Source organism: Chinchilla lanigera, unplaced genomic scaffold (genome assembly GCF_000276665.1).
Source record: "Chinchilla lanigera isolate Chin_1 unplaced genomic scaffold, ChiLan1.0 scaffold00037, whole genome shotgun sequence".
Classification (NCBI taxonomy): Eukaryota; Metazoa; Chordata; class Mammalia; order Rodentia; family Chinchillidae; genus Chinchilla; species Chinchilla lanigera.
In genome coordinates, this window is record NW_004955438.1 from 11,142,821 (window position 1) to 11,156,943 (window position 14,123).

A 14,123-nucleotide genomic window follows, 5' to 3' on the forward strand; every position below is an offset into this window, starting at 1 on the left:
AAAAAAATAAAAAAAAAAAATCTCTACTTGCTCAGGAAGCTGAGGCAAGAGGATTGCCATGAGTTAAAGGCCAGCATGGGCTACAAAGTGAGTTCAAGGCCAACCTAAACTACATAGTAAGACCCTGTCTCAAAAAATAAACACATATAAAAATTCCTTACTCAAAAAAAAAGTCTCACTGAAAATCCAGACAAGTAAATGGTAAACAACAGGATCATGACCAACAGAAGAACTGGAAGGGAATAACAATTTATGTAAGCCAGGCATGGAGGTTCACGCTTGTAATCCCAGCATTCGGGAGGCTGAGGCAGGAGAATCACTGCAAGTTCAAGGTCAACCTGGGCCACAAAGTGAATTCAAGGCCAATTGTCCCCAAGCCCTGTAATTCACAGATGGTAGAAAATGAAAACCCTTCGGTGGCATGAACTCCTATAACAGATATAACCACACCTGTGTGTCCCCTAGTTAATCACAGTGACCCAGCTCATGGATTAAGGCAGCCCATGCGTCAGGGCACTCTCTGGTTCTGCCATTTTTGCATTTCATCGGCCAGTTCCTTCCTACTGCCAGCAACAAGCTCACAAAGGCTTCCAACAAAGAGCTCTGCCCTGAGCACCTCAGGGCTCCCCGGCACTATCTGCCTGCACATGATGACTTGTGTTCCTTCTCACACTTTCCTTTCTTCGCTTCAGTGACATCAAAGACACTTTTAAAAGAAAAATAAATTATAAGAATGATGACATTAATGGCAATAAATACCTGAAACGTACTTACAACAATCTCCCTCGAGTATGGGAGGTGGCACTGTGCCAGGCTGTCCTGAGGGAGTGGGCCCACAGCACGCCACCTATCTCTTGCCCAGGGGTACACAGTGGGAAGAGAAGGTGCTGATCAAGGAGTTCAAGGAGCCAGAACTACCCAAGCTGTGTTTTGTGCCATGTGGTCATGAGCAAATTTACCGATCTATAAAATCTCACCCGTAGGATTGTTGTGAAGGAGAAACAATATAAGCAAAAACTCGCAAGCACTTGGGAGACTGTCTCACACAATCAATCCTCAAGTAACATTCATAAATCTAAATACCGCACACCACTGGGGGAATCTCACTTGCACAATCTATAGAAACCCCTCAATAAATAAGTTATTTCTCGCACCCATTAATTCTTATGTAGGATTTGCGACATGCAGAGTGTCTTCTAGTAAAATTAGCACCTGCAGCAAAAGTTTAAGTTGCCTCTGGGCCACATTTGTTTATGAACACATTGCCTAGAGAACCAAATTGGAAACTATTTGCTAACCCAGCATACTGTTCAGAAAATGATTAGTGAGCCCTATTGTAAATGGAAAAGAAAATGTCATGTTTGGGTAGAGTGTGTATCAGACAAACGAATGTGACAGAGGACACAACAAATGGCCCTGGAATTCGATTACTACATAAATATGAGTCATATACTCATTCTCTGCAGATGTGTCACATGCCTACCATGAAGATGAGCACAAAGGTGCTGCTGGGTGGTGAAGATAAACATTGATCTGCAACCAGCAGCACAGGGAAAGGTTTCCCACTTGCACCCCCTCCTCCTTTCTTACCTGAAAGGAGCTCTTACCTTAGCAAGTTGCCCCATCAGTGAAATGAATACCCTAGTGAGATCTAATGAAAGTCTTTGAGAAAAAGGCATTTGTGGAACAAGGAAGAACTACATTCAGATGCAAATTATTTTTTAAAAAATATGGTCTTCTTGGTAGGCTGGGGAGGACTGGGGATGGACAGAGGTTAGAGAAGGGGTATCTGTGTTTACAGTCAGAAGGAACAAGCTCTATAGCCTGAGAGGTCAGTATACTCTCCAACAATCTATGATATGTTTCAAAATAACTAAAAAAGAGTCCAAAGGTTCCCAACACATAGAAATGATTAATGTTTGGGGTAAAAGCAATGCTAATTGCCCTGATTTGATCATTACATGTTATATGTTGAGCTATTGTATTATACATCATAAACCTGTACAAATATATGTCAATTTAAACAGTGAAGATCTTGAGAGGCATACATCTGTAATCCCAGCTATTCAGAGGGACAAGGCAAGATGATCACAAGTTCAAAGCCAGGTTGGGTAGCTCAGCGAGACCCTGAGTCAAAATAAAAATAAAAAAGATTGGGGGTGTGGCTCCATGGTAAAGTGCCCCTGGGTTTGAGCCCCAGTACTGAAAAACAAAACAAAAAATAGAAAGAAAGGAGGTCTTGAATTATTCATAAATATTCCAACATCCCAATATCTTCATTCTGGAGACAGACAGACCAAGGAAGAAAGACCCCATTACGTGGAGAGAAGGAAAAACTACCTCACCCAGCAAGGCTCAGGCATAGACTGGTAGAGTGTCAATGAGTCACATGAAATCTGTTTTCACCATATTCCCAAAAAGGTCTATGGCCCCCATAAATTTAAAGGTTGAAGATTAAACAGAAGTCTGAAAGTTTTACACAAACTTAAATTTTGACTCTTTTGCTTATTATCTGTATAATCCTGAGCAAACCACCTCAACTTTTCATAACTTCAGTCTGCTCATTTTAAAATGGAAAAGATAATGCCTGACACATTGTAAACAATACATGAGGTAACAAGGTAAGCTTCCGGCACAATCATGCTTGTTCACCAGAATAGAGGACAAGCAGAATGCCATCAAAGCTTCTAGAGTTATCATAAGGAATGAGATCTGAAACTACACACTAAGGGCAATGACAGAACAGAAAGAAAGCCCCTAAAACACATTTGGAACTCAACTCACAAACCTCCCCAGCTAAGCAAGTTCATGCTTAATTCCATGTGCTCATGAGACAGCCCTGCTATGGTACCATAAAAGATTAATCTCCACTGTCTCCTAAGGGAAAAATCCAATACTAAAAGACAAACATGTCAGATTATTAGTCCTTAAATTTATTGGACATTAAATAAAGGTTGCATAGTACTATTTCTTTAAGTAAGGTTATCAAATTCTGCAATAACTTGTATTATTACATATACTTTTAAATACATACTATCTCCATGTTTGTACATGTGATTCCTTTACTTATTTATTTGCCTAATTTGTACTATACTCCATAAATATGTACAAATAGTATGTGTCAATTTAAAAAAATGAAGATCTTTAGGGACATACACCTGTAATCCCAGCTACTCAAGGGGCTGAGGCAGGAGGATCCCAAATTCAAAGTCAGGCTGGCGTCAGTGAGACCCCATGTTAAAATAAAAAATTAAAAGGGCTGGAGATAATTTCCCTAATTATCCAGATCAAATAAGATCAATAACAAAGACAAAACAAAACAAAAAGCCCTAAGAATTAAGAAAACCTTTAATCATTTATAATTGGTTTGGACTTTGGAAAACATTATTTAGATGGAGAGGCCAGTCTAATATTTTATTTGTGCTTGATAATCCAATAACTACCTGAAAATACTACTGATCCTTGTCTATAAATTAATCTTACCAGTTTCATAATATGTAAACCTGAATTACTAAGTACTAAGTTACTAACCTGACTGCAGGTAATATACTTTTCCCTTACACATATTTCAGCTATTTTTAGATTCCAAATGAAAACAGCTAGTACAGAAGGAAATGCACATGAAATTCCTGAAGTCTACTCAGATAGCAGTCACGATAAGGTCAGTGGATATCTGGAATGCCTAAGACGCTAATTTAAAATAAAACGCTCAGACGGCCAAGAACACTTTCTAAAGTTGTGCTTGAGAGTAATGGTTTGCATTCTATGTTAGATTCCCCTTTGATCCACAAGATCCCTTAACCAAAAACTGTCCCCATCATCCAGAGGGAGCTAGGAGAAGAATCTGTTCAAAGTACAGTGAAGACACAGACCCTACACCTTGACAAGCAATCTTCACACAGGAGCTACTGGAAGCAGATCACTTCCTGTATGTTTTAGAAGAAGCCCCACAGTGAAGGAAGATGGTCTAAAGAAAGGTCCTTTATAACCACGTACAGAGCTTTGAAAACATTCAACTCTCTTCAAGCAGAAAATCATAGGGCAGGGGCTGGGGATTTAGCTCAGCGGCACAGCGCCTGCCTGGCAAGCACAAGGTCATGAGTTCGATTCCCGGTACCAGAAAAAAAACAAAAAAACAAAAAAGAAAATCATAGGCCAAATAAAGGCTGACCAAAATGAACTGCTGTCCCTGCTCATCAATCTAAATGTAAAACAAGAATCTCAAGTTTTAAACTAAGCACGCGTTTATTCAGTAACTATATACTATAAAGTGCCAGACGCTATTCTGGACCCCAGTGATACACCAGTGAAAAACAGTCCTACTCCAGTGAAGCTTAGATGCTAAAGAACAAAAACCTGGGATGTGTGTACTGCTCTGCAAATATAATTTTTAAAACACTGCATGAAGATCCATGATAAACTGCAAAAGGGTAACCAAATGTCCAGGGCTTATTAAAACTGAGAGGTCACAGAAAGAGCTTATAAATTGTGCTAGATGTTCTGCCTTCTTCAACAAAATAACTTGAAGGTAATTTTGGGGGTGGCTCAGTATTTAACTCTAACCTCAAAATTACAGTTATGGAAGCCACACATGGAAACAAGAATAAAGATACTCCCAACACACACGTACCCCTCAAAAACAGCTGAAAGAAACTTGTCCTCTGGGCTGCGGATATAGCTCAGCGGCACAAGCGCCAGCCTAGCAAGAGCAAGGTCCTGAGTTCGATTCCCAGTGCCCCCCCAAAAAAAAGGCAAAAAAAAAGAAAGAAAATTGTCCTCTATAATTTAAATTATAAAGACAAAAAAAAAAATGATCTTGAAGACTTCCATAGTTTCAGAACTTCCCTACATTGTGAGGGTTAAAACATTTTTCAAAACACCAACCAAATATAAACTTAAACTAAATAAAGACCTTAAAATCAAGAAAGACAGCCAATTATGGTGGCACATGCCCGTAATTTCAACTGCTTGAGTGGCTGAGGCAAGACAATCACAAGTTCAAGGCCAGCCTGGGCAACTTAGTGAGATCCTATCTCAAACTATAAAAAATGGGGGGGAAAGTACGCAGAGGCCTGGAAGCGCAGCTCAGTGATAAAACGATTGACCTAACCTGTGTGTTTTGGGTTCAATTCAAGAACCCCCACACACACAAAAATCAAGGAAGGCAGAGTATACAAGAAGAGTTTGCAATGTTAATATCCATAATGCCAGGATAAAAATTTGTTTAAATATCTATTATTGAATAAGGAGCCTTGAAAAAGGCATAGCCTAAAGAAGAATACGTAAACCTAATCCAAAAACTTTCCTAAAACCTTTTTTTAATCCTAGAATTTGGGTTGAGCATTAAAAGGAAAGAGGCAAACAGCAATTTAAACCCTACTGAAGCTCTGGCTTTGAGGGAAATGGACAGTGACATTGCACAAATTTTTTTTTTTTTCAGTTGGCAGGGAACAGTTGTTTAAATATGACACCTAGTCAGGCACGGTGGCGCACACCTATAATCCCAGCACTCAGGAGACTGAGGCAGGAAGATCACTGTGAGTTCGAGGCCAGCCTGGGTTAGGTAGTGAGTTCAAGGCCAGCCTGAATTACATAGCAAGACCCTGTCTCAAAAAAACAAAATAATAAACAAGACAACTAAATCATTGTAGCATACTAACACTTTAGCAGTTTAGTAATGGGCAAGAAGTGTGATTACCAGTGCCCACTATAAGAGCATTTTAAAAACATAGGGCCAGGGATATAGCTCAGCAGCACAGGTGCCTGCCTGGCAAGCATAAGGTCCTGAGTTCCATTCCTGGTACCAAAAAAAAAAAAAAAAAAAAAAAAAAGATTGCATCTTTCTTAAAAACAAGCATGCACTCTCAGTAAATGGAAGAAACAGTGACATTTTGAGTAGTTCATCTGAAGAGAATTTCACCACTCACCACAACACAAGCACCTGAGCCGCCAATAATAAAGGAATGAAGACTAACACTTATTGCGAGCTTCCTGAGTTACACCAGGAGTTTTGGGCTTAGTTTTTTTTTTTCTTTTTGGTACCAGGAATTGAACTCATGACCTCGTGCTTGCCAGGCAGGCGCTGTGCTGCTGAGCACTACACCAGCCCACTACACCACAACTTCTGTTCAGTGTCTTACATTTAACATTTAAGTCCTCATGACCGCAGCATTTCTAACTCTGCTGGAGATTGTCTTGAGCACCTTGGCAAAAAGGCCCCTCAAGAGGCAAAGAAAGGCCTCCTGAACTCCTGTTCAGAGTCCCTGAACAGGACTTTCCCCAACTTGAAGGCACCTGCCTATTCCAGGAGGCAGCACTATTTCCTTTACAAAAACACACAGCTTTTCAAGGTGGCCTCTCTTCTGATTCCATCCTCACCGAGCAACTTCTGGTTGGCCGTGGCTCTGTGTGACCTCCTTACAGGGAGATCGGAGCTTAGCTCTGGGAGCACACATAACTCGCGGTTTTATTGAGCTGGGACACCACGTCTTCCTCCTGTGATGCTGGACTTTTGAGCCCACCCACTGGACTCTACTCTGTGCTGACACTGCCCCATCAGAGTGCTTCGGCCCAGCCGACACCTTGTCTCACTTCCTCCTTCAAACCCCTATAACACATACCTCCAAAATGGGGGGTGGGGGCTTTCTAATTCCTCATACATACCATACTTTCACAGCCTCTCGGAAAAAAAAATGTGAAACTCACCACGAGTCACAGGCAGAGAATTTCAACAGCTCTGAGAAGCTACTGCTATAACGAACAGCAACATTTTCCTAAGGGCATAATGTTTTCCCATTTTTACATCACTTTCCCTAGTTCAAATACAGTGAATTTGAATAAAAGGTAATCATCTAAGCTGGACATGGTGGTGCACGCCTGTAATCCCAGCACTCGGGAGGCTGAGGCAGGAGGATCACTCCAAGTTCCAGGCCAGCCTGGGCCATATAGTGAGTTCAAGGCTGCCTGAACTACCTAGTGAAACCCTGTCTCAAAAAAAAAAAAAAAAAATTCTTAATTTAGTATGAAATCTAGACATTTGTAAAAATATGAAAGAGGGGGACACACGCAATACCCCTCCTCATCCAGTTTAAGAAATGAAATACTTCTGATATAGGTGAGCCCTATCAGTACTGTTACAGGGGTATTATTGTGTAGCCCTTGTAACTGTCAGTATAGGAAATGGTATTCAAGTAAACAAGGGGAGTAAAGACCTTTTTTCTCCAGTTCATACTTTTGCAATAGTGAAGCTTTATCAGACAAATCTATATGCTAGGATAATAATAGGTTTGCCCAGAGAAGGAATAGCACAAGATACCAACATACTGCTGTTCCTTGGTATGAATCACACACAGGCGGTATGTACACACACTAGGAACAGGTGGTACCCCACTCAGATTATTTCTGAACAGTCACATGGTAAAATTAGGTCTGGCACTTAGCATCTGTTTACATGCCACAGAACAGAGCTTCCAGGGCTTTCAAAGGAAACGTTTCTAGCCACCGCTGCAGTTAAATGTCGGAAGCAATACAGTCTGTCCAGGAGGAAGAGATTTTCTGGGGACCATGCCTGCGCCCTCTCAAACCACTCTGCTCTTCTGTTTTTGTTTTTGTTGTTGTTTTTTTTTCCAGTACCAGGAATTGAACTCACGACTTCGTGCTTGCCAGGCAGGCACTGTGCCACTGAGCTAAATCCCCAGCCCTCTGCTTTTCTGTTGAAAACACACCTTATACCCACAGTTCTAGGAGGCTGCTTGTTCCGGGAGACCGATAGCACCTAATGGGAGACTGCACCTTCCCTACCCCTGCACTTTCTGACCAGCAGAAGGAAAGCAACGCTGTGGGTTGAGTTCAAGCCGTATTTGTGGAGTGCATTCCATGCAGCGTACTCTGTGTAGGAAAGTAAATAAACCACGCTTCCTCACGACGCGGCTCCCTAGAGGTCAGAGGCACACCTTAAGCATTTGGATGATGTTTACAGAAAAAAAAAATCAAAATGGGGGGAAGAGAGATGGATGAAGGAAGCAAAAAAGATGGAATAAACACAACGAACAGGTGAGTCACGGAGGCCCACTCAGCCAGTTTACTTTCTTTTCCTTCTTCTTGGGCTCCGTCAGTTTCCTGCCAAGGTTCTGCCCTTTTCTGCTCAATCCCGAGGGGCTGCCACACCCTCACTGTCTCCCTAAACCGCCTCATCACCTCTCCTGGCTTTCGTCAACTCCCCTAAGTTGATTCCCAAACCTCTCGGCTCTAGCCTGTGTCTCTCGCCTGGGCTCCAGACAGACACATCTGCCTGTCTGCTCAACACCTGGCAAATGGCCCCAACCGGCACCTTGAAGTTGGATTTATTTCCAAAACTTAACTCTGCTCTTTGTTTGTTTCCCGCTCCAATTACATCTCCCACCACCTACTGAAAACCTGAGTAAACCCGGACCCGCCCTCCCTCTTCCCCAAACCCGGTCTGTAGGTCCTAAATACCTGCTCCAGTTCCCACCCACTGCTTTCCTTCCCCGTCCAAATCCAGGCAGCCACCGACTGCTCCAGAAAGTCGCGCTCGTCACTTTCCCCCAAACTCACTCACTGCAGCATCATTCACAACAGATCCTTGCTTAAGGGCCCTCTTCCCCGCCAGCAGGACAAGCCCAAATCCTTTCATAAACACCCTGCATCTGGACCGGCTACTCTCAGCCTGTCCTCCCCACACTTTGGGCTTCAAGACCAGGTGCCTTCACATCTTTGCTGTTCCTTTTGTTAGTAATCTTTTTTGTTTGTTTGTTTTGTTTTCTTCCGGCACCAGGGATCAAACTCACGACCTTGCGCTTGCCGGGCAGGCGCTGTACCACTAAGCTAAATCCCCAGCCCCTTGCTGCTCCTTTTGGTGTGACAGTTTTTTCAGACCCTTCTAGGAAAAAATAAAAGCCATGCTCCATCCTTAAAATCACAGCTCAGACACACTTCCCCCTGGGCAGCTTTCTCTGGGCTGCCCCTCCCTTGCCCTAGGGCACAGTCTACTTTCCTTTCTCAGCAGGCAGCACGCTTGTTTTAGTGGTGTCAACAGTAAGGTGAACTCCTAACACAGTACTTTTGTACTTGGTGCTTTAGGTCGTCTTATTGAATATCAAATGATTTTGCCAGGAGCAAAGTTTATTCTCAGATTTTTTTTTTTTTTTTTTTGTAGTTCACGCTGGCCTTGAACTCATCATGCAGCCCAGACTGGCCTCCAACTTGCCGTGATTCTCCTCCTCCAGCCTCCCAAATGCTGGGGATTACAGGTGTGCACCACCACCACTCCCGGCATTCCCAACTTTTTTCGAACTATGAAATTAGTGTGGGATTTTCAGTTGGGAATAGAACATGGGCACTGAAGTGGAATAACCAGTTTCTCCTTCTTTCTCCTACCCCAGAGCCAGGCAGCCAAGCACAAGGAGGAACCGAGGTTTAATTAGAGCCTTAGAGAGCGTTTTACACTGAAGACATTAGGTGGATATGTGAGGCCTCCACAACTTCCCACCAAGTAGATGAGGGGTTCTCCAGGGCAAAACTTCCTACGTTTATGAAAACAAACTAGTTGTTAGACCTCACAGCTTTACTTGCACATTAAGTCCAACCACCCTGAGAATTAGGTGCCACTGTTATCCTTTTAGATGGGGAAACCGGGGCTAAGGGACACTGCATAACCTGCCTAAGATTCCACAGTTCACCCAAATTAAAGTCAGTAAACATGTCTCTAGAATCTTGACTTGTGGGAAATCAATGAATCAACACTAAAGCAATGCATGAAGTCAATAAACTGTCTTAAGAGATCAGGTTAATTTGGGATTATATTAGAAGACGAGAACTCAGATAATCTACAGTGCATTCATATCTGATCTCCATTACATTTTGGGAAAACATAAACACACTCAAAACATAGGTACTGTTAACTTCCTTACAAGGCACCCCTCCGAAAGACTTTTTTGCGCTGGTCTTTTTCCCTTTCCTGGAAAGGATGCCCTGCAGGCCCAACTGTAACATCACAGGGCCCACTTTGAGTTCTGGTGGCCTAGAACATACCTCATGCAATAAGTAGTGAAGCGGCGCCAGGGAAGCCTGCAGCCTCTTTGGCAGCTTACCTCCCGCAGCTCCAGCCGTTGGGCCACAGCCTCCAGGCTCTCCTGACCAGTGCTCTCCACGGACAATGTGAACTCCACAAACTCATTGTTCAGCAGCTGGATCCGTGCAACCAGGCAGCTCTTGCTGGACACAGTGTAGCGGCGGGTGCGCTTCAGTTTCAATCCAAACGGCAGGGGCATCTTCTTCGCCCGTGGAGAGTGGCAGGCCAAAGAAGGAAAAGCACCCCCACCAAGCCAGAGGGGATGGCCTAGGTGACTCCCCTCTCACGAAGGGACGATCGATCGCTTTCCAGTCTCCGGCGGTTCACCCAGCAGCCGCCGACTCCATCAAGAAGCAAGAGCGTCTCGAAAGGCCAAGAGAAGGGAGCGTCCACGCCAGCGCTGAGAAAAGAGAAACACCCGTTACAGGAACATGGTCACTCTGGGATTTGCTCTGAAGGATAAAAATCAGTGAACCTGCATCTGTGGAATAAGCGTTGCCTCTCCACTAGAAAAAGAAGGAACTAACAGTGTCAGGGGGCCTGGGGAAGTTTAACATCATCACCGTTGAGGGCTGGGCCTTGGGTCAGACTCCACCCCTCACTCTATCACCGCTACAGTGATAACAATCTGGGGCCATTGTCAGGACTAAATCTGATAAAGGCCAGCTCCACGCTACTCCCAAATTTTGTAGTTGGCATTAACTGTCATTCCTTTGGACAAACTCTTTTGAGCTCCCCAAAACTCCAAATCTCACTTTTGAGTCTCCCAATGCTCCAAATGTCAGAATTCTTTATACCACAAGTGAGATAAGAGCAAAACACCTCCAAAGAGCTAGGGTGGAGGGCCAGTCTCCAGAGGCAAGTTCACCCTGGATTCTGAATGAGAGTAATCAGCAATCCCGATCACATATGGTAGCTGCGATGGTCAAAGGAGGTGAATTCCTTAACAAACATTTATAAAAACGTTTTCTAGTTCACAAATATTAATGTCACCAGGGAGATTGACAGGTGATTGACACAATGACCCTACAAATGCCAGTTATTAAGCAGGGGCAGTGATGAGAAACGGGTCCGGGTAGAGGCACCTAGGTGGGCGCGCTCACTTAAAGAAGCGGGAGAGGCCTTAAGAGCCATCCTGGATTAGTGAGGGGCAGACGGGTTCAACAGCTCAGGCAGCCAGGTGGGCGGTGAAGGCTCAAACTATCGCGCCCAGCCAGGGAGAGAGCTCCAGGCATTGCTGGGCCAACCGCCACCCTCAGAGGTCCCGGAACTCTAGTTCCACCGCCGCGTTTCCGGACGGAAGTGTTCGGCTTGCACCAGCCCCTACGCTCCCGGGGGCGGGGCGCGCGGCTGCAGGAGCCAGCTCGAGCCCTGCAGGCTGTAAGAAGATTGACCGACCGCTATTTGATGTTGGATTTGAAGGCACAGGGTCCCCAAAATATGCCATTTACAACGTTTTAAACCACACCTGTTGATGGTAACTTCCGGGCAGAGACAAACTGGGGATTGGCAGCGGCTCTGGCGCGCGGAGCTCGAGAGGAGCGGCTTCCTCCGCTGCGCGCTGCGCTCGCACGGGCTGAGCCGGGAGTCGATCCCAGATTCCTGCCGCGCGGGAGGTGGGGAGCGCTCGCGCCCGGGGTGGCGGAAGCGGACCGGACGACGGGGTTCGCCGTCAGCCTCGGCTTTGCCAGACTCAACACTTCGGAATCCCAGGCCACAGATGTGTGTGGCGTCTCCGAGCACAAGGCAGCGTAACGAGCATCTTGGGAAATCTAAGACGAATCCTAAGCCGCCGCTGTCCTTAAGGAGATTACAAGCGTGCTATAATTACATACAGAGATGGAGCTCTAACACGGACCCGACCACGGATTCGTTTTTGGCGTGTGTGTGTGTGTGTGTGTGTGTGTGTGTGTGGTGTTTAAGCTCTGGTTATTCCCAAAAAGGTAAAACAAAAAGTTAAAAATAGCGGATAGAAGAAGGTGTGGGGGGGGACCTAACTCTACTTAAAGCACTGTTAGAGCATTTTTGGTGTACCTTTTCTAGGCAGAACCGTGATAGGATAGAAGGAAATTAAAATAAGTACTATAAAATGATAGGGTCTCCACTTGCAGAAGTTTCCAACGCTGTGTGGTGTTTCAGGAGTGTAAACAAAATAGATGAAGCAAAATGGTAGCGGGGGACGGGGGGAATCAAGAAATGAGAGCCTTAAATAACAAGCTTTTAAGGAGAAGACTGCCTGATGTAACCAGAAGTGTTTGTTTAAATTTTAAAAGATTATATACACACATCATGTATACTCAATACTCTTCCATGAGAAAAAGTGGTGGATTTTGACTTGATACGCACATTATTCTAACTTGAAACAGGTACTGTGGATGAAGAGAGAAGATATTACAAATATGAAAGGAAAGATAAATATTTGATTTAGTAGATGTTCAAATATGGTAGTTTGTTCACAAAGAGAACTATGCCTTGAAGGCAACAGATGCTACCCTATATAATTTAATTATTTTAAGTTCTGATTATGCAAACTCAAAAGTAAAACTTTCATTTGTCCTGAGATTTGAAATGTTTTACAGCATCCGGGATAACGAAAAGCCAATGTTTTCTCTTTCCTTGTTTTGTTAAGCGTTACTATGTGCTTTAAAGAAAGGATGTGTGTTCGTTTTAGCTACATTTTCTCCCAAGATATAGCCATAAGAATGACTTGCCTTTTGCTTACTTATATAAAACCCACTGTGTTAAATAACTTAGTAACTTACAAAATTAACAAAGCTAATTGAAAAAAATTATCAATGATTACCCATCTTAGTTTTGCTGTGTACAGTATTTACTACCAAATGATACAAAGTTATGAATGTTTGGCTATAATACTAAAACTAAGAGTAAAAAAAATTAAGATGTTTTGGGGGAGACTCCTAAGGTATAAAAATAATATGCAATAATCTGAAAGGTAGTTAAGTCTGGAATTCTAATTTAACTACTAAAAAAAATACGTAATTCCTAAATAGCTTTATAAACAAAAAAAAAAACAAAACTGGGGGATACTTTGTTTACAATACTATTCTGTTGTCCGGTCGGAAAACAGCTACACACTAAATTCTGGTTTAGTACAAGTTTATAAAAAGCAATCTGCAATATTTGAGAATTCATTTTAATTTTCCTCTCAATATCATATCCCCTTCCAAAAGTTTCTCAAACACATTTTAACTCAAACGTGGCGCATTTCCCGTTCCCTTGCTGCTAAGGTCCACACCATGCCTAATTTTCCAGCCGTGTTTTAACATAAAAGAATCATTAAAAGGAGACAGTATTATGACATTTTTAGAATAATAGCTACATCTATTGCATTAAATCAAACCTGCTTCTCGGGAACAAAACATTTGTGCAAACACAGTCTACCATAAAATGCCCTTGAAACAAAACACAACTATCTTCAGAGTAAAAGTACTGTCATTTCCCAAACTTTAAACACACACACACACACACACACACACACACACACACACACACGGCGTATAGCAATTGTCACTTGGAGTGTTCTGAATGTGTTTTCCACCGTACGCTATTATGATAAGGCTTTCTCAGCAAAAAAGAAAATAGGACGAGCTTGCCAAGAGCGGCCAATCTAATCAGGATCTGCACAAATCACAAGTCGGAATTTGCAGATCCAAGAATTCTCTTTCCAGTGTAAACACGCTTTACTCCAGATACAAAACAAGGCGTTGCCAAACAGTCCTTCCTCGGGCCCCCCTCTCGGCAAAGTTTACCAGGCAAACTGCACACTTACTTATTCCCAGAGGCACAAATATGCCCGAGACTCTTAAAACCCTGATCCAGAGTTCAGCCGCAGCCATCCGCCGAGGTGATCAGAAGCCCGAGACCCCTTTTAGACATCGCTGGAGGGGATCAGAGCGAACCTGGGGAAGGGAGGCTGTCCTCTTTGTTAGCTCCGGCCCATCCTCCGGGACTGCGGGGTCGCGGTGCCCGCCCGGGACTCCCTCCCTCCCGCCCGCCGCGGGCCCGCGCGCTC

At 43.7% G+C, this 14,123-nt stretch overlaps 1 protein-coding gene across 4 annotated transcripts in view; it reads right to left on the reverse strand.

Moving 5' to 3' along the window:
• The window catches only part of Ptpn21 (protein tyrosine phosphatase, non-receptor type 21), a 74,687-nt gene that overhangs the window by 54,915 nt on the left and 5,649 nt on the right, over positions 1-14,123 (reverse strand). For 2 of the 4 annotated variants that reach the window (XM_013517165.1, XM_013517164.1), the window contains one exon: positions 10,110-10,490. In XM_013517165.1, coding sequence (XP_013372619.1) covers positions 10,110-10,289 — 180 coding nt within the window. In that variant the 5' untranslated portion in view covers positions 10,290-10,490. Of the gene's footprint in view, positions 1-10,109; positions 10,491-11,558; positions 11,995-13,880; positions 14,074-14,123 lie in introns of those variants that run through there. The other 2 variants (XM_005390257.2, XM_013517163.1) reach the window with 2 other exon arrangements.